This window comes from Xiphophorus couchianus, chromosome 16 (assembly GCF_001444195.1).
Source record: "Xiphophorus couchianus chromosome 16, X_couchianus-1.0, whole genome shotgun sequence".
Taxonomy (NCBI): Eukaryota; Metazoa; Chordata; class Actinopteri; order Cyprinodontiformes; family Poeciliidae; genus Xiphophorus; species Xiphophorus couchianus.
In genome coordinates this window covers 20,424,588-20,450,539 of record NC_040243.1, presented here as the reverse complement: position 1 = coordinate 20,450,539, position 25,952 = coordinate 20,424,588, and the positions used below count along the sequence as shown (strand labels likewise).

Genomic DNA, 25,952 nt, shown 5'->3' with positions numbered 1-25,952 from the left:
GGCACAGCGGAGAATTTATTTGAACAGATGTGAACCCTCTGTGCCACGTTGACCTCAGGTCCTGCTCGCAGCTGATCTCTCCGCCCTGGAAAAAACAACACTGGCTTTAACAGACTGACCTGTGGAGGAGAAGAAGGCTCGCAAAAAATGGGCCGTAAGTCGAGGAATACGGCCGTGTCTTCTCACCTCTGGTGTAATTGAAACTCCGTGTGACCTTATCAGAGCGCACGTTCCGGGTTGTGTCCTTGTCTGCTATGAAATATCACGGCTAACCAGACCGTACTGTAAAAACCAGAAGTTATTTTCCCTTCACGTTTTGATATATGAAGCAGGATTTATGCTCTCATTGACTGGAAAATGGAGGCTCTTTACACCGAACGCACTGCACATCAACGGCGACACAGCGTGAGTTAGTGGGGTGCAAGAGGTTGAAGACAAGAGCCATAAAGGAGGAGGAAATTTATGTCACGAGCGAAAACAAGCGGGAGGTCAGAGGCAGAGCGAAGTGTGCGGGGGTCGACAGGGATGAAGAGACGGCAATGTTTGGATAGAGGACAAGGCAGAGCGATGCTAATTTATACCCGGCTAATTGGAAACAGCAGAGTCCCTGCACCTGAAGCACCACTGCCGGGACGTAGCGACGTGGGAGGGTGAAGAGACGCGACGGAGGTAGGGGTCGGCGTCAATGGCGGCCTTGTTGGCTCTGTTCCCACTTATGTTGGACCCGCAGGACGTCTCAGCAGAATTAGTGTGGATGTTAAGAAATTTTCCCCAGGTCATGCTGTTGTGACACCCTCACAAACAAGCCAAACACACATTTTGCACAGGCGGAGCCAAGACCACCCTGCTCCTGATGCGGGAGGAGAATCGGCTCACTGTGTCGTGGCTTTAATCCGACACCGTCTAACACACGACCTGGCTGGACTTCAGCCGTCTTAGCTTCCTGGTTAAATAAATATGACAACCTCCTTGGATAATTACAGCGCCGTGACCGAGTTGAGTCATGGCATCCGTTAATTATTAGGTGGGCCACGTGAACGATGCAGGCTATAGTTTTTCATTCGAGGGCCCCGGCTGCTGGGTGCGTGCCGTCGGTCGGCCGCGCTGCAGTGAGTGATGGTGTATTCAGATGTTGGCTGTGACTGGGGTCTGGCGTTGTGCTGAAACATGAAGTAATCTTGGAATTTAGATTGGAAAAACATTGATGTTGCTCCATATCTGCATGATCTGTTTGCACTAAGAGAGCTGTGAGTTTTTGCACCCATTCAAGCCAGAGGTGACGCAGTTCATATTAATGGATGAATGGCTGGACCGTCCATCCGTGGCTTGATGGACAGATGGACGGACGAACATATTAATGCATGAATGAAATTATTAGTGGATGGATGTGTGGATGGTTTAGTGGATGATCAGATAGACAGACGGATGAATTACAGGACAAACGGGATGGACAGAGAGATGATGGGTGGACAAATGGATGGATAAACAGATTGGTGCATGGATAGAAGGATGATAACAGGACAAAAGCATGGATGGACGGATGGATGAATGGAGGATGGATGGACAAAGAGATTGGTACAGATTGGATGAATGGCACGACAAACGGATGGACTGACGGACAGATCAACATTGAGCAACATTAGCTCAATGTTGCTCAATTAGTTCAATGTCTGCAACATTGAATTAATGTTGCAGACATTGAACTTAGAAATTCAACAAAGGTCATGAATTGGGTGTCAAACACCAACAGACTGAGTAATCACTGAATAATGACGTCTACCTAAATAAAGACGTTTCCAACATGACAGGTGGTGATGCGCCAGGGTGTGAGGGTGAATCAGGGAACACGGGTTGCGAATTACTGATTTATGCCTATTTTCCTAACGCAGCTGTGCAAGCTTTTGATGGAGCAAGTCATCATTACAGCGCTAAGTGACGGGCTGTCAGCACTCACCCGGGGACAGCCCTCTCCTAATATCCAGGACACGCACACAGCCAAACTCCCCCAACAACCGTAAGCAGGAAGTCAGACATGTGGGGAGCACATTGGTGTTGGAGAACGGGAGAACACAGCAAGGTTCAGATGTGGTGTGAGCTGGTTTGTCTCCTTTTAAAGGCGTTTCAGTTGTCTCCTTCACTCCAGGATTATTTGAAAGAGAGAAGAGTAGGGGGGTGAAAAAAAATTCTTTCTGCTTCATCACTCCTCTTGATTGACATCCTGATAGTCCGCACACAGGCATGGATGTATGTGAGCCTCTTTCCTGCGATGCAACGCTCCGACACATTCCCACACACTCTTTCACTGTAGTGGTTTGTGCCGGGATTCAGCTTTCCCCTCTTCCTTGTATCTTTTCTGAGGATGGAGCTGTGAGTGCACATCAAAGCCACCGCAATCTGTCTGTTTCTCTCAGAATTTGTCTCTCACACACTCCCCTTGCTTTGGCCCATGCCTGAACACAAACTTAAGCACAATAATGTGAAAGTGTGCTGTGGAAAAGCCTTCAGCACATTCTTTGATCAGGGAAAACAAATCCCTCTCAAGAGAGGACAACAGATGAATTTTTTGACATAGATGCCTTTACATACTATACCTTGTTAAAGTATTCGTACCTTTTGAAGGTTTTAACATTTTGTCAAGGTACAGCCACAGACTTCACTGCATTTCATTTGTACATTATGAGATAGTCCAACAGCAAGAGGAAGGAAAAGAATGCATAAATTTCAAACGTTGAAATTCAGCCATCCATTCATGGATGATTGGACGGGCTCTCATCCATCCATCCGTCCACCCGCCCGTCCTTCCAACACCAGGCTTACAGATAATTTCCTGAAGCATAATCCATACCACCATGCTAGCAAGCCCTCTCAGTTCTGATCCAACAAATTCTGCTAACAACATGACACTTCATGCCTCGCTAGTGGACACATGTTACACATATTCACATGTATATATTCTTGGGTCATGTGTAAGTAGAAGTACTCCCCAAACAGCTGTTTGCTATAGGTCAGTAACTGCAGAGTTCAGTAACACATAGCCACAAGTATGTAAAGGTGGACCTGCAGCTGTAATTACAGTGAAAGGTAGTTAAAAAGACACATGACACACTTTTCATATTTGGTGAACAGATTTATAAAAGGTACAGTGTTTTCCCTCCATTTCACAATCATGCACTTGTCACGTAAAATCCCAACCTCTAGTTGTAAAGTGACACAACGTGGCTAAGCTCAAGAGATATCAACAGTTTTGCATGGCACTGCAAAAATTGCAGCAGGTCTTCTGTGGCAAAGAGAGCTAGCACCCAAACTAGCCACATGTAAAGTGTTGTTTTCTTTACCACACCATCTTATGATCTGTAAACTGAGGCCACTGCCATCTCTGGAAAGAATTTAAGCCACATCACCGCTGCACATCTTAGGCCTAAATTGTTTTTTTGCCTTCATCCTGCAAGTCATGGTTAGTGCATGTTTTTCTCCGCCTTTCTGCAGGATGCATGTTTTCAAAGAAACCAGAGGCCCATCCCTGCTCAGTGAAGGCCTTTATTCCGGTTTTAGTTGGAGACTGAGCTGGGTGTCCACTCGAGGGGGGCGCCAGAGAAGGATCAACAGGCCTGGTAGGCACCCCAGAATTCTTACAGTGGGAGCTGGACCTTGAGGCGAACCCAGTGAGAGTTCCTCTCGCCTGCATGGTGGGCGCAGTCTTTGGAAAGAATCGCCCGCACCCCCTGTTTGCTCAAGGTTTTGTGCGAGTGGAGAGTGTTTTGGGTTTGGCACCGCTTAAAAAAGATACTACAATAACAGGCTCTTGAGCAGGAGTTATTATGTGCTTGGGTGAGAGTGGGAGCTCGTGTTGCAGGGATGGAGTTTTGGCTGCTTCCCAGCATTGTTTGGGGCTTGTTAGTCACCGCTTACCGTAAAGGGTTCCCTAAGTCTAGCTCCTATTTAGAAACTGCTTTTGTGCGGCGTCACTCTTAGAAGTGGTGTCACGGGTCAGCTCCACCAGCTCTCCTGGCAGACGATGTGTCGGCACTGTGGATCCGTGAAAACAAGCGAGCGTAGTAGAAGATCAGTTCCAGGTTGACTGCATGCGCGCAAGTTTGCTGTATTCTTGTGCAAGATGTTTCTCTAATCTTCCCGCGTGTCTGTCTCCGCCTCTGGTCTGGTATGGGCCTCTATTAGAAGCACGCCGATCCGCATCAGAAGCTGCGTGACGGCGTATGGACCTGAGTGACGTCTGATGTATGTGGAACTCCTCTTTGCATCTCTCATTCATGTGGCGAGGGCGGGATTAAGACTTGATCCAGCTGAGGAGCAGGACCCGGGTCAGGTCTGTCTTCAGTTAAGCCCCGTGTTGCAGCAGGAATAATACGGCCACCTCCCCCTCCCCAAAAAAACCTCTATAAAACTACCGAGGGCAGTGTGTCTGCATGTGTGTGTTTGTTTGCGAAACCAAACCGCCAGTCTGGTGTCCTTTACAGAGATGCAGGGGTCTCTGTTGATGGTTCAAACACAGCTCAGGGCCCCCAGCTTCAAAAGGCGCCCCCAATCATCGCACCCACTTACAGCCAACGGCGCATGTCACTTAATGTGGACCACGCTATTCATCAATTATGGTGAGCTCAGGGGGCCGTCCAGCGCCCGCACCGCAGCTCCACAAGGAGAGTTGTCTCCTGCTCTGACTGAAGCCCCCCCTCCGTCCCCTCTCCTGGAGACCTCAAAGCCCATCTGTCGCAGGAGGTGCACCATGAGGCAGCTAACTCCTCTGAGCTGACACAGTAATAGAGCTCCAGCTTTCCCTGCTTCTTTCATGCTGCTTTATCGCACCGCAACTCAGAAAAGATTGGGCCTCTTTTTAAATATAGCCTCCTGCAGAGAGCAGCATGATAGTGCACTTTATCCCCTCTTAATGTGATTGTCATCCCTTATGCGCATCATGCACATCCCTCTATGTTTTCATGCCACTGCTTTGAAGTAGCCTGGTAAAAAGCAACTTCTTGATCTACGCTATTTGCATCTTCCAGAGTGTCTGGACTCTTGACTATTAAGAAATGATTGCTTCCTGAAGGCGTGCAGTCTGCTGAAGTTTTAAATTTTACCAAGTCGCTAACGTTTGGCCATGACATATGTGTGACAGAATAGACATTAGACATAATTACAACTCCCTCTCTGAATTTATTTAATTTCATTTGAAGACTATCCTGTGTTATATGAAAATTATTCATCAAGCTGCATTTCTCCTATTGAGACCGAGGGTGGCAGTAAGCATGTAGTTGCAGCAGATTGCCTCCGGAGGGCATATCAAACAAAGTGAGTAGTCCCGACTCAGCAAGCCAATGGTTGTTGATTAATGGAGATGCTCATTGTTGCTCTCATAACTGTCTGCAGACAGTTGTCTTCAATAAAGAAACCCGCAAATTGACACTGGTCCATTATTTACTGTGCAACATACGTAATGCACCAATTCGATGCTATGTAGCTCACCGGAAATTGCCTGCACTGTGAAGAGCGAAGTGTTGAGCTGAACCAGGAGACTGCTAATGTTAGTTCAATATTTGGAAGCGTGGCCATCAAGGTCAGAATGATTTTGTTAACGTCCTCCGCTGCCATTGCTAAAAAGCCCACAGAAAACCGCACAGAAAACCGGAGAGACGACAAGCTCAATTCGTGGCAGCTAGTAATGGACTTCCATTGGCAGCTGCTGCTGTTTGGGGAATGCCAATGCTGGTTAAACACGTCAGTGATATTACCTGCTAGTAAATAATTATTTTTGAAATTATGATATTGATTATTAAATCCATTTGAGACCTGTGATATTTTGACTGCATTTACTTGATGGAAAGTGGACGTTTCCAGTGGCCGCCATGGCTTCGGTGGCAGCTGACGGCAGTACATTTGGTGTTAATGGCAATGAAGTGATTCTGGTACTGTAGCTCAATGTAAAAAAAAAAATAAGGTGTTACAAGCGGCCTATAGAAAAATAAGATTAAGACGCTGTAATAAAAATATCATTTGAACCTCTCTTTATATCTAGTCCGGTTAATATTAAAATGTGTTTGAAACATTTAGATGTGAGAAAAACGAAAAAGTAGACGAAATCTAGAACGTGGGCAAGTACCTTTTCACGGCATCATATAATTTAGTGACCTAATCCTCGTCCTCCTCCTTGTTTATCAGAGTTGGAATCTATTTGCTGTCATCCAATTCATGCTTGTTGCTATGATGTGTGTGTTACTGGAGCCCAATTATCCAAGTGACAGGACGTTCGTTCAAGGGAAGATTAATGACAAAGATGTGGCGGCCATCCTTTCTTTTGAGACAAACATATGATGGCGGCGAGTACAAACATCAACAAGCAGACTACTCGACATCGTCCAAGTCTATTCTCTCTGTTCAGAAGATGTGCTCACTAACATCTGGATCTGCCTCAGGCGCAAGTCACGGAGGTTTGTGGTCAGCGCTCGAGTCGAGCCTCTCCCATTTCTTAAGGCTCCTCAGCTGCAGTTACAGAAGACACTGTGTTTATGACGAGTGTGTCCGAGGCAGCAACAACCTCAGCAGCTCTGTGGGATTTCACATCCATATTGTCTGGAGGGATTTTCAACTCTTTCCTGTTTATGCTTACACCTTGTCAGTGGATATAAGACTCTAATCCTGCCAATACCAAGTCCCAGCCTGAAACTTCATTAATATCTATTTACGTATGGAAGGAGTTTGAAAAGTCAGTCCAGTAAAATAACAGATAACAGTCTTTACTGAAAAGCTCATTGTGTTCAACCTTAACTTGTCAATTTTAGGAAGCCATTACTCAAAAGACAAAAGATTGCAATCTGTAGATGTTAGAAAACGATTCAAACTAATTTGAATTATAAATTGAGCTTAATGTACTGTTGCAGTACATTTCCTGGAAATGGGATTGAATTGAAATGACTTATACAAAGATGGATATATGTCCTGGAGTCTGACGAAACTAAAACTAAAGTATTCAAAATGATTGTCGTTATATTTGAAAGCGTAAACTCAGCTGCGCAACACCATCCTGACTGAGAAGTACGGGGGTGGGAACATCATCCTGTGGGAGTTTTACTGGAGGAGGGACTGGTGCACTTCACAAAGCAGGTGTCATTAAGAGGAATCAAACATAATGTTGAAATATTAAAGCTACATTTTAAGACATGATGTTGGGCATAAAGTTCTGGGACAAACTAGTGAAAGGAGGCACAAAACATTTGACCAAAGTCGGATCATTTAAATCAATGCTACCAAAATGTATTTTAGGAAAAAAGAAAATTTCTCTCGATATTCTCACACTTAGGAACAATTTAGGAAATCCTGTCTAGTCTAAAACACAAAAAACTTAATTGAGAACTAGTGTTGGCCTTCAAGAAATTCTTCATGTTCAACAGCCCTGTTAGCTGAGGTGCTAAGCTAACGTAAGATGTTCATTCTGTTTTGATACGATCTGCTGATAATTCAGCAGATAGCAGAAATCAATGCAAACGGTCATGTTCGGCCAATAAAACTCACAAAGCTGCTCTCTCGCTTTATAAACAAAGAAACAGCTTTGAGCGTTGTAGAATATGATGAGCAGTGTTTCAGCCGCTCTCTGTGGGCAGGTCACATGAAGAGACAGACAGGAATTAGATTTTTTTTTTTTTTTTTAAATAACGTCAATGACGTTATCTTGAAAAAAGGATGCGTTTTGGAAAATAACTGGAGTCACAAATTGCATATTTTGCTATTGAAGCAGCTCAGAAAAACCAGAGGTTGGTATTTTATTCTTTGACTCCTGATACTGATTATTTAAAAACACTAAGATGTAGATCTCAATCCAATACTTCGGATCTTATCATGACACCCTCTCCTTCTCCTTTGCATTTTATTAGCCATCTTAGTTTTGTGGAGCTATTTTTAAATGTTTTTTGCGGCTTGTTTTTCTTCAGAAAAAACTTACTGTACACATGCGCAGTGAACAGTTTCTGTCCAGAGAAGGTACTCCATTTAAAAAGTATGGAAACAAGCATAAATGAGTGACATTATTCATCTGTAGACGTCGGGCACATGCTGCATTTATGAAGCCATCAGCATCACCATGCGAGATAAATACGGTTCGCAGCTGGACCCAGTTTCTGAACATAATATTTAGATCCTTTCGCACACACGTTGCACTCCTTCTCGTGCTAGAAATGTTCACATGGACGCAGAATTAAAGGAAACTCTCAGATGTCGGACTTTATCTTATGTCACATCCTGTGTGAATCTGTTGCAAAGTATGCGCTGGATACACAGGATGGGGGAATAAGCTGCTTCATAAACAACTGTGTTCAGACACACACACACACACACACACACACACACACACACCGCCGCTCACACTGGGAGGGCGCTTAAAAACAGCACTAATAGGAAAAAGATGAGAGGGATTGCAGCGAGCGCTCCAGGAGAGGAGGAAGAGGAGGAGGAGGAGGAGAGCGAAGTCGGCTCACACCAACAGCTCCGGGATTAGATAAACAATTTCCCAAAAGCTGTTATCAATGCTGGGTTTCACTTTTGTCCTCTTTCACGTGTGTGATTTTTAAAACGCTCTGACTAAATTTACCCTTGCAGATGTGATCACTCCTTACAGTTCTTTGAAAGAGTTGTTTTAATGGAGTTTCGTGCAATAAATGCAGTTCAGAATGTTTAAGTGGAGGAGAAAAGGACACATGGTTTTATAAATGGCTTACAGATCATCTGAAATGTGACTTGAATTTGTGTTCAGGACTTGGAGACTATAGTTTTTTTTATCCGCAGCAAATTGTTCTCGTTATTAGCAACGTCCATACAGAAATGGAGGCACAGGCATGTGGCCAGATATCTGGGAAAACACAAAAACTTTATTATCGCTAAAAACGATTCCACCCAAAGTGGAGGCTTGAGAAAACTCTGTGTGAGTGTTTGCATGTGTAGATGGGAAAATTGAGATTTATGAGCCCCCGCATTACAATCTGCGACAAAAACATGCAACTATCTATCCACATACTTGCTTTGATTGTCAATCAAAATGGTTGTCTTGTGTTGTATTAACTATATTCTAATTTGCTATTTAAAAGTAGTTCAACCTGCATATCCATCAGTAAATCTTGTACCCATTATCACCCTAATAATATATTTTTGCTCATTCAGATTTGTGTCTGTTAATATCCATTTTTAAATCTTACCACAAATTCTTAGTTGCATTTAGGTCTTGATTTTGATTTTATCTAAAGTTTAAATGTGCGATATATTAACATCATTCTTTGGCCGACATTTTAAAAAAAATTTTAATTCAATCCTCCAAATTAGCACTTAATAATTTGGGCCCAAACTGTTATAGAACTGTTGCTTTTTGATTTAAGTTATTAAATAGGCAAATTTCAGCAGCTTTTCTGTGTATTAAAGAAACATTGTTCAGTTATTTTTTTCTTGTCATTCAGTCACAAACTATATGCTTTTTTCCATAATAATATTGCATTAATTTAATGTTCCGTGCAAGAAAATCCACACCTCTCTTTGTAAAAGTGTGTTGTTTTTTTTGCCCTAAAACCAAATCTTAGCTACAAATGTTGCTTCTTTAACAATAATGAAATGTTATTAAATAGATGATTTCAGAGTGTAAGTGTGTACTGGATTTTTATCTTGGGGCATCAAAGTAAAGAGGGCCGAGCCCAGATACATGCTCACTGAATTTAAAGGCACTATTTTCTGTTCCCTTTAAATTTCTCTACAGCTGCTCATATTTTCAACACATTTTTTTGTGGCTCTATTTTTTTTTTTTAAAAATCTCTTATTTAGTTTTTATGTTTTTAGTTGCTTCTCTATCCAAACTCAACCTTTCAGTCAAATACAAGGAGAAGCATCAGAAAATGCTCCAGCCGCCCTCGTCCCCGTCGCAGTGATGCAGTAACATTTCTGTGGAAACCCTGGCGCGCCTCAGGAAAACGTGTGTCATCCTGTTTGTGTTTCCTACGCTCTGCTGTCTACGCAGTAATACAATTAAATAAAAAATAATAAATACCGCGGTGTCCGACGTATCCCCGCTTGATGAGCCCAAAAACACCGAGCAAAAAGCGGGGAGCCGTGGCGCGAGTGAGAGGAAGAGGAGGAGGAGGAGGAAGTTATATGGTGTGAGTTAATGCCTCGCTCCCTCGAGTGTTTGTGCAGATTTCGGCTCCGATTATGTACACAAACACAAATTAAGTCTCAGCCCTCATCCCTGGTGGGTTCCTGTGTCCCAGCGGTGCCACCGGCAGCCGGCCTTCATTTCTGCTACTTTCCCCTTTAAAAACAAAAACCTCCAATGATCCCGACTGCGTCTCTCTCTCTCTCTCTCTCTCTCTCTCTCTTTCTCTCCATCTTCTCCCTGATGTGCATCTGCTAAGACTGAATAATATTTGGACAGGTGTTCTCTCAGACACGTTCAACTTCAAGAGGTTCTGGTTTGGTTCTGGTTAGGGAAAACAACGCAGTGGATCCTGACGGGCATGGACTCTGCTGCACGTGTAATCCCCGACAATAAAAAACTGTTTAGCACCAATTTTCCTTTACTTTTAAGACATTCTCTCTTCTCCCTCCCGCCACCCAGCCCCGCTGCAGACAAGAGGAGGCCACATCTGGAAGACAGATGTATTCCCATTCACTCACTCACTCTTTCTTTCTCCCCTCCCTCTGCCTCCACTCTCTTTTCTGGGGGGGGGGGGGGGGGGGACATGAGAGCTGAGCTAATTCTCTCCCTCCCTCCCGCCCGGACTGGACCGGACCACCCACATTCGGAAACGCCTAGCTGTACTTGAGGCGGAGGCCGCCCGGCAGCTCGCAGAGGCCCCGAGCGAACGAGAGAGATGTAAAGGACGGCTTGTGACGGAGGGTTTTTAGCAGAGTATCAATTACGTCAGTGTCAAGGCTGTAAGTCATCGCGGTGGAAGAGGGAGAGTCTGGGAGGCAGCAGGGAGACTTTTAGTTAGCTGTGTCTGTTCATATATGATGGGTTTTTCTTAAAAAGTACAACCTGATAAAAAAATTTTTAAAAAGATATCAAAGGTAACCACAGAGTCATAGTCAAGAGTTGTTAAAACAGCAGCTTTTTATTTGCTTGGTAAGCAGTAAACAATCACAGTGAACTCGCACGTAAAGATCAACGCCGCCATCTTGTGGGTAATTCTTGGTATCACCTAATGAAGGCGTCAGTTTCAATGTGCCCTAAACAGCAAGACGGCGTATTGGACCCACTGTAGATACAAGAATGGAGTCAATTTACACCAGAAAATTCAGAAATTTGGAGAATAATCTGAGAACTTTCTTAAAAAAAAAAACGTGGACATTTCTGAGCTCCAAATGTCAGACATTTTCAAAATGTCGACTCTTGGAGCTCAGCGGTGTCAATTTTTCTATATAATTTCTGAGGCCAATTTGGAAAATCTTTTGCCGAAGATTTACTACTTTCACCCTCTTTCTAGAATAGCGCCAATGTGCCGTCGTATTACGAAGCATTCATTTACTTTGAACTTTTTTCATGCTTCAACCACTGTCTAACCATTGCAGAGTGATGCACCATTGCCACTTTCTCGCTATAATTAGTGACTTTTTCCCGACTATAAAGAGGAAAAATAATGGTATCTGCCAGAGCTAGAGTGGAATGGTTTTCTTGTGTTAGACTGGTCTAGTTAAAGTTCAACTAGGGAGCAACCTAGGGGAGCTTAACACAAAAGCATGTAAAACATTTTCTATATTTTTTCCACTTTGAATAAGTTAAAGGAATATTGAAACCTACTCAAAGTTGAGGCAGGAATGTCAGAATAATAACACAGGGGCGTGAATACTTTTCTCAAGTAAACAAAGCAGTTTAAGGCACAGCAGTTGAGGAAAATTAGTGATATTTGTGAAAATTATAGCCAAAAATAACTTCAAGTATGTGATCTTTTTGTCCAGCAAAGTTTTACTGTATGTATTTATTATTCCTAAATTAACGGCAAAACAGCAAATATTATCCCGTCTGCGCTTAGCTGCAAAGATGAAATGACATCTTTAATAAATGCTCAACATCCTGAGCAGAAACGAACTGCTGCATGCTTCAAAAACACGTTTCAGTAGCTGGGAATGTACCAGGAGAAGACATTCTCTTTCTAGATATCTTCTGTTTACATTTGATTTATGATAGTCAGTATTTACAGAAATAAATTTAGGATGCGTGTTTCGGAGGGGTTTGGGTCATAGTGACAAAACCCCTAAGAGAAATGTAGCTCTACAGATGGAAATGAGGATTTTTCCAGGTTTAATACGGAGTAAGTTGATCAAACAATCGAAACAAAGACGTTATTTTAAACAATAAACTGCAGTACGATTTGTTTAAAGCTAAATTGTTCGGTAGGTTAACAGTGATCGGGGTTAAAACATGCTAAAATATTTCTTAAATATGAACCAATATCTTATCACATCTCCACAAAAGTAGCTGAGTTATAAATACCCCAGAGTGATGATACTTGGTTCACTTATTTCTGAAGATATTGATGCACATGGCGCCTCATAGAAAGTATTCAGGCCTCCAGAACTTTTCCACATCGTCACGTTGTGGTAAAGGTCGGTGATAAGTCAGAAAACTGCGATCAGTGCACCGCTACCGATCACCCACAATTAAGGATATTCTGGCTGGTCGATGCTCCCCACTTCCTACTGATCTGTCATCAAGATGGAAAATTGGCTGTTCTAGTGAGTCGAGTCTCCAGATTTAGAGACTTTTTATGATTTGCAGCTACAACCCTTAACACAGTTGTGTTAAGGATTCCCAGTCCCAAGCTACTCGTTTGTCCAGGTACTAATTAATAAAGGCCACCAAACCCAAACCATGACACCTCCAACCATAATCTGATGTGAAACTAGATTTTAGATCCTATTTATGCAGAAACCCCTTTTCGAGCGTCCCTGTGAAGCTGAGTCTTTTAACACGTGTTGCCCAGTAAGCGCATAGTTGAGTAACACAGAGCTGCAAATAACTGAACAGCAAAAACACTCAATCTAACCAAGTATTTCTGGTTTAGTTTCTAGTCCAAATATCTTAATACGCTTGAAATAAGACAAGACTAAATTACATTTTTGGCAAGATGCGGTTTGTTTGAAGCCAATAGTTTTTTTTATATTGTTGAAAAGGACTAGTTCCACTGGCAGATTATTTCACTAATGAGACAATTTTCCCGTGTTATAAGTGACATAATGTGCGAGTGGAACTAGAACTGTTCATCACCTTTAAGAAATTACTGACTTAAAACAAACGTTTATATCTTGATACAAAGTTACTTGTAAGTTAGTTTTGTTTTATTTCAAGTCAGATTTTGTGTTTTTGCAGTTCAGCTATTTGAAGCTCTGTTAGCAGTGAATTTGCATATTTGATTTAATATTGGCCCCTCATTTAGTTTTTTCCGTTTTCCTTCTGCTCACTTCGGTAGCCACAGACCCCACAGTGGCGCCCACCGTGCCGCCCATGGCCCCCCCAACGAACAGGCCCACCAGGGATCCGAACAGAGCCTCCACCCTCACCAGACTGGACAGCCACCTGACCCAGTCCACCAGCTTCTCCCTTAAGCCCCGCAGAAGCGACGGAGGGGCAGAGGAGGAGGGCGAGACGCTCTTATCATCAGAGGGGAAAATATCCTCCAGATTCAAATCGAAGTCACCGGTGCTCCTCTCCGCCTCGTCTCTGACCGCTTCCATTTCTTCCTCCGTCACTTCCTGCTGCGAGTTTGAAGCCGAAGAGTTGGTGCTCCGCTGCCGGACGATCTCCGTCTGCCGCTGCCTCACCCGCTCCTCGGCCTCCCGGTACAGAGGGCAGCTCAGGTGTTTGCCTCCGCTCTCCTTCACCGCCTCCTCCACCTTCTCCAGCAGCTCCTCCACGGCCCGGCCCTCCTCCGCCGCTCCGCCGCCGCTCTCCAGCGTGTGGTAGCGGTCGCCGCACCTCTCCACCAGCTGCCGGAGGTCTTTGCGCCACGTGACGACGTACTGCTCCAGGGTCTCGTCCTCTCCCAGCTCCTCCGTGTGCGTGAAGAGGACGACGGTGCGTCCGCTGACGGCGGCGGGGCCGAACAGCTTCGCCAGGGCGTCCAGCGCCATCGACTCATCGCGAGCGGGCTCGTTCACCGGGACGCAGAGCAGGAAGGCGTGGGGCCCGGGGCTGGATGAGGCGATGAGGGAGGAAATGTGGGTCCTGCGCTCGTCTGGGCTGCAGGCGGAGTCGTACCAGGCTGGACTGGAGACCACGACGACCTAGAGGGAGGCAGAGAGAGAGAGTGGCGGCACGGTGGTTCTGGAGCTCAACACCAGGCAGTTATATGAAGATACAGGAGCTTGTTTTAAGTCAATAGTTCCTGAATATAGATTTTAAAAAGTTACAGTACAGAGGTCTACAAAAAGGAGACTATATTGCACTAAAAGTGAAAGAGCTGACTATGCCAAAAATCGATACCAAGTCTGTATCAGTATTGGATCAATACTTTAGCTTCAGATTCTCTCATGAAATTTAATGTTATTTCTGTAAGAGTTTCTCGACTCTCCTATAAATAAACATTTACTTTGATTTGACCTCAGAATGTATTTTTGCACTTTACTTAGAAAACAAAGCACATAAATGTGCTTCTTCTTTCTCCATCGTTTCTGTTTATAATGCAAATATGTTATTGAAGTATTTTGTGGACATCCATCAGCTTCATCTAAATTCTGTTCTAGGTTTAAACAAAATTATTCAAGTAAAAAAAAAAAAAAAAAAACGAGGTCAAAGGTTTGACAATATATAATAAATAATGGCGAAAACGGCCATATTGGTACCGGTACTGGCCCCGCATCTACTCGGTGCCGGATTGATTTGTGCAATATTGCACACCTCCACTAAAAATATCTACATATTAGTCTTTAAAATATGAGATGCACTTTTGCTTTCAGTGATGTGATCAGATCTGTCTAGATTCAGTCCTACCTGCCTGCCAGCAGCTTCTCCTCTGTGTTTGGTACATTCCCGAGCCTCGGCGTCCCGCCGGCTCTCTTCCAGGCCCAGGATGGAGCAGACTGCGGTTCTGTTGCCCGGCTTGATCGGGCCCAGAACCACCAGCCTCAGCTCTGCAAAGAAATGGCCGACACCCACGTTTTAATATACCGCTGTTTATGTCTTCAACTGACCGTGAGCTCTTATCAAGCTCCTCTGGACTCACTTTAACCCAATTCCCACATGCAGGCAGACAATAACACAAGACAATCTGTTGTTTATCTTTGCGCTCGGTGTGTTTCTATAGAGTGTGTGTGTGTGTGTGTGTGTGTGTTTGCGTGTCAACAACTCGTCTGTTCAGAATCACGCTGAATTTTCCAAGAAGTGGCAGCGCCCTTTGCAAGCTGCCGTCTTGCCTCGTCAAGTATCGCAAAAATACCGAAAACGCGCAGCGGAGCTGCCGCAAACCGCGCCCACTCCCCCCTCACTCTTCCGCTGCTATTATTATTCCTAAATCTCGCTGCTGCAGCACCGTCTGAAACAGCAGGGCGCTCTGCCTTACCGGACCGTGTTCCGGATGCTGCCATCTCTGCTCCTGTGCCAGCGTTAGATCACACTTCCTGATTCCTGCCTGCTGACTCAGGCTGGACTCCAGAGATGAGCAGCAGCTCCATCCAGAGGAGACGCCAGAGCTCTGCTCAAAATAAACCTGGATGTGACTGCAAAGTTCGGTTGTTTTAGTGATTCGGTTCAAAATGTGAAACTATACGTATATTTGTATTATATTCCAGGCATAGAAAAAGCTAGCATGGAGCCTTGAGCAGAATTTGATCTGGGTGGGTCCTCCTTGTTTTTCCCTGCAACACCACTGACGGGGTTTTATCTAATATTTACTCAAGATTTAATTGGCGATTAATTATCTGTGGTAGATTGGGAAAAACATCACTTAAACATAAGAAATGTATGACGGCCTGTTAGGGCCATAAAACATCAGGGGAAAATGTAAATTCTGCAAAAAATAAAATCAAATTTTGAAATTACTTTCAGAAATGTTCAAGACTTTTTTTGTTGTTGACATTTCTGAGTTAGAAAAGTAAAAACAATGAAAAATACAATTTTGAGATTAATTTCAGAAAATGTCTAGAAAATACTTGGAAATTGGTGAGATTCAAAACGCCAGGATTTGCAACTTTTGAGTTTCGAAAGTCCAACATTTTTTCCCTTTTGAAACTCAGCAATTTCCCAGCTCTTACTAAGAGATCTCAGATTAATCTCAAAATCTTAGTTTTCTTCTCACAAATTTTGGACTTTTTAACTCAGAAATATCCTTGGCTTTTTATAGAAAATATCTGGGATTAGTCTTTTGAGTTTTTTTTCTCGCCTCTATCGACAATGGCCCTAATATGTCGTCATAGAAATGTGAGACCATATATATTTTTCATGAATAAAAGTTTCTTTTTATTTAAATGCTTGTAATAATTTAGTCAAATCATATGTTTGAGTAAGTTATATATTTAAATGGCTGTTAGATGAGAATATATTGGATATCAGTCGCGGAACTGAGATATGAAATCGAATCGTATCATGACAGACTTGTGATTTTGAGAAACATCGTATCGTCTAAACGAATGACTGTATGATATATGGACATATTTTTAAATAGACAAATCTGTATTAAAAGCTAAAGTTGTCATTAGTCTTATTTAATATCAATAATTTTCAAAGAAATCAAAGTTTGGGTTTATATCAGCTTTAGGCCATAATCATCAAAAATGAACAGCAATAAACAATACGCATTGCTCTGCACAATAAATATGAATATCCTGGAAAATATATATTTTTTTTATGTTTTGCGTATTTTGATCTCTGGAAAGTATTTCAAAAGTAGGCGACTCAAAAACTCTCCCATGTCACTGAAGCAGTTTAATGTTGCCTTGTTGCTCAGTTGTAAACTGAATACACTGGAAGAGCTCTTCGGTTGGATGAAGTTGCACCAAGAGTTGCGTTTTTTTGTCCAACATTTCCTCAAAACACAGTGAAAACCTAAAAGCTGCACACTTTTAAAATGACATCAGTATAAAAACAAGTACTTTAAACACAGTCACTATTCACAGGTGGGAAATATTTCCTAGCGATGAGCGGACAGCACACATTACATTTTTACATGAATAAGAAAGAAATAAAACCACATTCATACAATTGGAATCCTATTATGGTGAGGAAAGGCTCCCTTTCATTTGACACAGCACGTTTCGTTCAAGCTCTCGTGAAACAGACGGTAAAACATGTACAATAAAATGGTCTCATTTAAAAAACAGCCTTTACAAAATTAGGAGACATCGTCTAAAAAAATACTCTTTTAAAAACACGTCGAAACTAGAAATATCTAGATTTCCCGATGCCAAGCGGTGGCTTAAGTTAAACGTTGAGGGTTTCTAAAGGATCGGAGTCCGGTTGGTTGCTCCGGTTCTGGATCCTCACAGTCCGGGCATGATGTAGGCGATGTTGTCCAAGGTGTTTGACTGACGGGGGAGGAGGAGAAAAGATTTCAGGAAGCAGAACATTTATTTTTAAAAAAAAGGAAACGTGTGCATTTATATTTCTCAATCTTAAATCTGACAGCCCTAAATAAAATCTTGTCCTACCAAAGTGCCTTAAGGAATCATCTAATTATTTAACGGAAAATCTGCGGTGTGTGATCTCAGAATGTGAACTTAATAACAGAGTCCAGGTTCAACTCCAGACACGAAGGTCTGTCACAATATCTAATTTTGAAATTATTGTGATAAATGATAAGGTTGTCGATTTGAGACCCATTTTCAACAAACATAATGATATAACGGCACAGGGTTCCCACTGGGATTCAGAAAAAAAGAAATTCCATGACTCTCCATGACCTCCGATATAATTTTCCATGACCCATGTACGACAGGTTGAGAAAGAAAAGTGTACGACTGACAAACTAAACCCCACCAAGTTGGACTACAGTAAACATGTAACAGTGTAGTGCTGGCAGATATTGAGGAAACATAAATGACAAAAATGGCAGGTATGAATTGAAAAATTGTCAATATATTGACTGAGGAATCATATGATGATAATGTCGATACATAAACAAAAGCACATTAAAGTAATGTGATGTGGAAAAATTACAGTTAGGTTACACCTGTTAGCTGTATTGCTATATGTTTATTCTAAGTTCTGTATATTCCCACCAAGTTAAAGCTGTTTGGGCTACATGCACAAGGTTGGACGTTGTTTTTCCCCAGCTGGATGGGAACCAGTCTGATTCCCATGCTTTGGATCCCTTATCCCTTTGTACAAAACTCATGTGTTGTCTCTGCCTGGGAGAGCTTTTCATCCAGACCTGCTTCATTACTGATTGTCCTACAAGCTCTCTGTATTGTGCACAATATATGAATAAACCTGACTGAGTGATTTCACCTGAACAGTACTTGGAAATAGTTTTTTTCCACGACATAATGCAAACACAAGATGGTACATGTATGTAGACGTTTGCTTTTACAAAAGTTTAGAACAGACAGGTGTGGCACGTCTGCTTTTTTCATTTACATAGTTTATGTAAATTAATATTGTTTTCTGTGTTCGGTTCTTGGGGTTAAATCACAAAGATTTGATCACTTTGGTTATAAAAATAGAGAGTAAATTATTCACCACCAGTCACAGTTTGACATAGTTGCCATTGCCAATAGGGGGCAGTATCGCTCCACCAATAATAAAGATGACCGTTGCTAAGACGGATGTTTGTAACCGCTGTGTAGCGATGCTTCTAGTTGAGTTATTTTGTGTTGCACAATAAAAGACACCAAACAACGTCTGTGCATGTCCGATTCAAAATGCTGGCGACGCTCCGTGAAGCTCAGAGGCTTTCTCTGTCTGAGAGCATCCGGTTTTATTTTTTAAAGGTTCGCAACACGCAGCGCAACAACTGCACCGGCACACACACCGCAACACCACTAGTCTTCAACCAGAGGTTTATTTGACGATTAAATATATATAGATATGGATATATATCTATGTCTATCTAAAAAATTTTTTTTAAATCCTTACCAGGACGTTTCGAGGGCATCCGTTTAGCTGCGGTATCTGCGCTGTGAGGCACGTCAACGGGCCGAGCGCACACAAGATGGAGTCCAGCAGAACGGACAAACTCCCAGACACTGCCACCATCCCCTAAAAACAACACACCGTCACTCACAGGCTCTTTTGGTTTCCAATTGTGCGTTCAGCTTTTTCGTCCATGTTTAATCATTTGCGACCCGGAAGCTCGCCTCCGTTTCTTGCAGCCGATGGCCGATGAGCGACAGGGACTCCCCCAGCAGCTGCAGGTGAGCCGCCGCGTCGATGGGGTCGACGTCCGGCACCCGGGCCGGGGACAGCGACACGGTGCCGGGCGTTCTGGTCGGCGACACCAGCCCCGCCGCCGTTCCTACGACTGATGGCAAAAACCGCAACTTAGACACAAAAGCAACTAGATCACACAGCGAGGAAGAAAAACAAAAAGAAATGCATTTCCTGCATAAATGTAGCGGGAATGCTACAGGCTGGATGTCTCTGCTGGAAATGCTAAAGAGCTGTTGAGCGAAAATAAGAAGAAACACTAGAAAAGCAAACATCTGCTTGAGAAACAGCACGAGCAGATTGGTTTCGCAGGTTTAAATGTCAACAAAGTACCGCAAACCTTTTAATCAAACTGACTAAGAAGCGTGTCCACAAGATGTTTGTACGCTCAAAGAGGAAACTTCTTGTTTTCATCATTCTTGTTCTAAAGCACCAATCATTTGTTCCAGGTCTTTGGACCCGTTTCATTTAGAGTCTAAATTTTAGACTTTAAAGCCAAAATTACAAATGTCTCCTTATTGTTTCATTGACAAAACTAATGTAATGTCTTACAGCCAGGCGTCTTATGTTGGAAACACTCTGAATGGCGATTCCAACTGAAACAAAAACAGGAAAAAAAATAATAAATGTAAAAAGAACAAATGGATAAATATTCCAAAATTAGAAAAGCTGTAAATAGCAGAAATGGAAGCTGGAAGAAAGAGCAGAGTCTTTTACAGAATTTCTGCAGGTTTCACCAACACAAGTTAAGACTTTTTAAGACCATCAAGAATGAAATTTAAGCCAGAAATGTATAAACGATAATTGCATATTTTATATAGCAGTCAACAGCGAAGACGAACGCTGTCCAGCCAGCCAGTGATAAATTTACACTTTACCCATGATAGACGCACTAAAGCTAGCTAGTAAGGGTATACTAGCAGCTAGTTAGCGGTAGCCACAGCTACCTCGAGTCACAGAAAGGAATGATCATCTTTACGCAAGATCATTACAGACAGAAAAGTCCCATGAGACAAAGAATAACATGAGATTAAATAGTTCAACTACGACTAAATTTAAGACCTGCAATTACGTATTTAAGGCCAACTTGCACAAATTTAAGACATTTTAAGGCCTTAACTTTAGATGAGTGAATTTAAGTGTTTTTAAGGATGCGCTGACACTTTGTTTTACTATTTGAATAGTTAAAACAGCCCCAAAAATGGCAGAAGCTACAGAATATTTAGTAGCATCCCCATCCTGTTAGCTACAAGGCAAAGCTCCCAGGTACCTTTGGTTTTGCCCTCGCTGAAGGACTTCTGCTTCACAGTGGTGGCCTCGGCTTTGTTCTGTTTGTGTTGCAGATACTGGGCCTTCTGCCTCCACACCTGAGATTAAAGCAGAACCGGTAAACAGTCCGTCAGAATTCAGAACCTTCCCACAGTCAGAGATTTCACTCCTCCCTAACCCGTTTTTAAAAACAGACATCATTGATCTATGGCATCTAAATGAAACTTTGAAACTAAATATTTAAACCGAATAGTTAATTAATACTTATCCAGACCTGAAAAATACTTCAGTTTACCTCATAATACGTTCAAAAACTCACCAGTTTGTCTTTCTCAGGCATTGCCTTCCACACCTCTGCCAGCTTCTTGCTTAGTTCTCCAAAATCTGCAGATTACACACACAGCGTTGCTACGAGAGCTTTAGGTCAACATGAGGGAATAATGTCCGTTTACCCACCTAAACCTGGATGCTCTGCATTTATGTTCACCCTGTACTCTTTACAAAACACCTGATACGCTGTTGTTGTCTTCTTCTTGGTCTACAAGAAAAAAAAAAGAAGGGCCCAATAAGAGGACAGGAAGTTGAAAAAAACCTAAGAAATAAAACCTGAAATGAAACCTTTTCTTTCTCCTTCTCGTGTTTGTCTCTGTCTTTATCCTCTTTCTTCTTCTTCTTTTCCGTGGTTCCGTCATGGCCTTGGTGGTGGGGAGTGATGGGTTTGCTCATGGCGTACATCGGCCCGACCGCACTATGGCTGACAGTGGGATGGGAGTGACTGTGGCTTCTTGACGATTCTGGGGAAAATGGCACAAAGAGGAAGACATTGCAGAGTTTTAGACGGACCACATCTCACTTTTTTTTTCTTTTTTTTTGCTTTTGGTCAGCCATGAAGTATGAATGGTTATCAAGCGTTTCCATAGCAAACGGTAACCAGGGCAGCTGCAGTCAGATAGGAAAGTGTTGCGGTTTGCTGCTCTGCTCCATTCATTTACATCAGAACTGAGAAGATATTCCAGGACAGGAAGTGCCGTCACAGTCTTGAGTGTTTTTGAGCGTTTGCTCACCTGTCAATGTCTTTCCTTATCATAGCATAGCGGGTTAATGTTTAACACAGGAATGCTGTACATGACGTCATTTATGGCTGTTTTTATTGGTGGAATGGAGGCATTCCAGCATGAGAAAATCACAAAATCAGAAACAGAGCGAGTGAACAGAGAACTCACCTCCAAAACTTTTGCTGTGCTTCTTGTCCTTTCCACTTTTGTCCTTGTCTCTGTCCTTCTCCTTGTCTTTCTTCTTCTTGCTTTTCTTGCTCTTCTTCTTCTTTTTGGCCATGTGCGTATATGAATCGTCTATGATCAGTTCCCCAGCCTCCAGTTCTCCACCAGATGAAGAGCTGTCGTCTCCCACGCCTCCTCCGTAATGACCTGGTGAGGAGGGGAACCAGCATTTAGAAGAAAACTAAATATGGCAATGACTGCATACCGCAGACTAGACAGAGCAGATTTAATATCATATCTGGGACACGCCGATCTGCTTTTTTCATTTCCGATACCTGATATCTGAGGTTTGGTATCAGCCAATTCCGATACAATACAGAAGTCGGTGCTGAATTGACGTAAAACGTTTCTTTTTATAAACACTGACATAAATGTACTGAATGACACATTTATTTGATGACTCTGCACCAGTACAGTTAGGAGTATATTAGCTAATGTAAAAAAAAAAAAAACAATAAACAAACCGATGAAAACCATGTTGACTATTCTGGTGAAACATCAAAAATAAAACTACCACAAACCTTCTGCAAACTGTGCAGAAAGTATGATTAGGAATTCTAAATGTGATGTAAAATAAATAATAAAGCGTAGAATTAGCCTGAATAGCAAAGATGCAAATCTTTCAGTGTCTAGAGATTCAATTCTGATTTTTAGGGTCATGATTTCATAGTGAAACAATTTTTCTATAGAAACGGTTTTGCCTGAAAAGAGGAAACTACAGTGTAAACAAAACATTTAAACCAATTCTATAAAGTTCTGTACTGTGATACAAGCAGCAAATACATTCAACTTAAACATATTTTTAAATTGATCCTGGAGGATTTTGAATCAAATCAGAATTTCCAAGATTAGGAATTACGATTCTTTATAGAATTAATTTTTTGCACCTGGACTCCATGGAGCTACCCATGGATCAGGCTCATTGCTGTGGACTTTGTTCCCAACATGTAGACCGATGCAGGTATTACTCTGAGATCGGTGAGTCTCGAATCTGGAAACATTTACGTTTGTTTTTTTGTTGTTGTTTTTTTACCTTCCACCTCCACCTCCTTCCCCACTACGGGCAGCGGCTCTCTGCTCTGCGCCGCCTTCTTCTTGGGCGACTTGGACGACTGCATCCTGTCCCTGTCCTTCTCCTTCTTCACGCTGACCTTGGACGGGTGCGGCGTCACCGGGAAGCTCTCGGGCTCCTCCTTCTCCGGCGACATGATGAGCTTCATCTTCAGCCCGTCGGCCTCGCGCAGCGTCAGCGGCTCCTCTTTGGAAGCGCCGCCGTGGAACAGGGACGACTTGGAGGAGGAAGAGGAGTGCTTCTTGAACGACGACGACAGAGACATGGGGCGGGAGTGCGATGAAGAGTGGCTCCCTTTGCTTCCACCGCCGCTGCCCTCGCGTTTGCGGTCCTTGGAGGAATGCGAGGAGAATGTCGGGTAGGAGGGCTTCTTGTGCAGGTGAGGGCTGGGGTCGGAGCCCGTCGCCAAGGGGGAGGTGATGGCCTGCAGGAGGCCCATCGCCGTGTCCGCCGGGGATGGGGAGGAAAGAGGCGGAGAGCGCTCTGCTGACTTGTGCTTCTTCTTATGAGGTGGCGGGCCTAAACCGTCGTGATCTGACAGAGACGATGAAATGACAGTTATTCAAGCTACTTGCAAAAGTAAAACATGATTATGTGTTTTCCTGCCACATAATGTCATTTCCCTGCACAATCAAGTAACTATGGTAACTTCAGTTGTTAAAAAAAATGCTATTTCTTATCAAATATGACCTAAAGGAAATTTGACATTGTAATTTAAACGCCTTGAAATTGGGCCTCTGTCTCTTTAAGAAGCTCCTGCTCTTTCTGAAACTCCGCTTTCAGGAAGTCGTCACAACATGACTCCTCTTTTAACCCGTTAAAGTTTTAACCAGCGCTGCACCAAGAAGTAGCCATTATAAGAAGGTCGGAAACGGCAGGAGGAACTTCGTCCTGGAAGGCGAAGCTAGAACCACCCAGGTGTTTTGCACAGCTGAATGGTTGCCATGGCAAATTAAAGGATTTCTCAATCAAGGCAGCCCCCATTTTGCGTGTTTTTGTGAGGGAATAACATCCTAACATAACATAAAGCTCAAAAAAGTTGGTTTTACACAATACTGCCCCTTTAAGGCACATTATCACACTATACACTGCAGAAGTATTCACACCGATGAATTTATTTCAGTTTGTTTCCTTACAAAATCAAAGTTTAATGTTGCTTTGGAGAGAAATTTATATATAGATATATTAACACAAAATAGTGCATAATTGTGGGGATTGATAAAAATCATACACAGCTTTCTTTCTTTTTCTAACCAATAAAAATCTAAAAAGTGCTGCACCCTTCAGAAGTTACTACGGTGATGGCAGTAGCATGCTGTGGGGACGCTTTTGGATGCTGACAGAAGAAAAACTAAACAAACTGTATTTTCCAGTCTATAAGTCACATTTTGTTTTCACAGTTTGGCTGATCTTGTGACTTATTTGATTTTATTTTTCTCTTCATGAGACTTTTTTTGACTGATGTGACTTATAGTCTGGAAAATACTGTGATTTTAATTAGAATTAAGATAACATAGCAGAAATTCTCAACCACCCTAAACACACAGCCAAAGCTACAATCAGAGGATTTAGATGGTAATGAACATGTGTTGGAATGGCCCAGTCAAAGTCCTAAATCCCTAAATCCAATTAAAATCTACAGTAAGACATAAAAACCGAGGTTCAAAGAGGCCTTCAATTCATTTTGCATGAGCTTGTATCATTTTGCAAACCAGAATGCAAAAAAAAAATAAATAAATAAATAAAATCCTTATTCACCAAAGTTTTAACCTCTCACCTCGGTAATGGTGGTCGTCACTGTGCTTCTTCTTCTTCTTGTGCAGGTCTCCTCCCAGCATGAAAAGCTCTGAATCCTAATTTGAACAAATGCAACACATTTTACACCACTGTAATCAGCATTAGCATCAACTTACAGTGTGTGAAGACAAATCCCATACTTTTGGACGTTTCTTGGAGGACTTTCGTACTTCTGCAGCGATCTCTTCTTCTTCTCGTAACAGATCCTTGTAGGATCTCCTCTTCTCCCTCTGACTACGTCCAGCAACGAGGCCCCCGTCTGCCCCCATCTCTAAAATATGACATTTGTCCAAAAATGCTTTAGAAAAGGCAGAATTCCCATCATTGCTTAAGACATTCTCCTGCAGCATGATGCTGCTGCTGCCATTACATCAGAAACACAATGGGGAGTGACATAATCAATCATTTCTTTACCCTTTAACTCCTCATATGCCATGGCTTCCTCTTGGTCAGCTCGTTTTCTTGTTTTGGGATGTAGGCAGCCCTGAAATTAGCATAAGGTCCTGTCAAACAAACAAAAAAGATGGAGCCTACAGTCAACTTAAACAACAAGTGAGACCAGTTCAGAGTGGAAAAGGTTCTGTCATTACCTTGCGTGAATTCTAGACAGACTCCAACCAGGAAGATCAAGGAAACGGACTCAAAGTGCGACTAACTCGGGAAAAATATTAGCATTGGGATTGTAAATGAAACGTCCGTCATTCATTAAGCCGGTGACGAACAGTGAGCTAAACTAATTCCCGCCTCCTTTCGTTAAGATACACAAACACACCCCCTTCCTTTTCACTTAGTCCCTCCACAGCCAGCACATTCCAGTCTTGCGTCTCTCTGCGCCAGTTTGCAGCCAACTGACCGGTAAATGCGACTCAGGAAACACTGAGGCTTTGCCTGAAAGCTAGGCCGTACCCGCTGGAAAGTGGACTACAAAACGCGGCGGACGTGCATTCACCCCTTTTATGCTTTTATAATCTATTGCTCGGTAACATGCGTACATTACAAGCACTGAAACGTGAAAAAACCCGCGTTTGTTGAATTTTACTACCTCAACGGAGACCTCCAATTTACGCGGGTCCATTCGCCATCTTTATTGTTGGCAAAACAATTCGTCTGAAAGAGGCGTGGCTTTCGCTGACGCAGCCAATAAGCGTGGGAGAAAAGTGAAACTTTTACATTTACTTCCGCTAATGTTCCGTCG

At 42.7% G+C, this 25,952-nt stretch overlaps 2 protein-coding genes across 5 annotated transcripts; both read right to left on the bottom strand.

Annotated features, from left to right (window-relative positions):
- Positions 1-11,064: 11,064 nt before the first annotated feature.
- LOC114159715 (GTPase IMAP family member 7) lies at positions 11,065-15,686 on the bottom strand. Its single transcript, XM_028041794.1, has 3 exons — positions 15,540-15,686; positions 14,972-15,111; positions 11,065-14,265 (listed from the first exon to the last, which is right to left on the bottom strand). The coding sequence occupies exons 1-3, from the start codon at positions 15,562-15,564 to the stop codon at positions 13,411-13,413; spliced, it is 1,020 nt and encodes a 339-aa protein (XP_027897595.1). The 5' UTR covers positions 15,565-15,686; the 3' UTR covers positions 11,065-13,410.
- Positions 15,687-16,880: 1,194 nt separating this feature from the next.
- On the bottom strand, positions 16,881-25,876 carry hmgxb4a (HMG box domain containing 4a). 4 transcript variants are annotated; one of them, XM_028041793.1, is made up of 13 exons: positions 25,800-25,876; positions 25,172-25,260; positions 24,898-25,028; positions 24,738-24,813; positions 22,922-23,494; positions 21,832-22,035; positions 21,227-21,402; positions 21,065-21,146; positions 20,928-20,992; positions 20,610-20,706; positions 19,270-19,433; positions 19,049-19,171; positions 16,881-17,499 (listed from the first exon to the last, which is right to left on the bottom strand). In XM_028041793.1, the coding sequence occupies exons 2-13, from the start codon at positions 25,191-25,193 to the stop codon at positions 17,455-17,457; spliced, it is 1,758 nt and encodes a 585-aa protein (XP_027897594.1). In that variant the 5' UTR covers positions 25,194-25,260; positions 25,800-25,876; the 3' UTR covers positions 16,881-17,454. The 4 variants fall into 4 exon arrangements, with proteins under 4 accessions (XP_027897594.1, XP_027897592.1, XP_027897593.1 ...); XM_028041791.1 differs by having other exon boundaries at positions 25,348-25,873; XM_028041792.1 differs by having other exon boundaries at positions 25,172-25,241; positions 25,348-25,873.
- Positions 25,877-25,952: the final 76 nt, after the last annotated feature.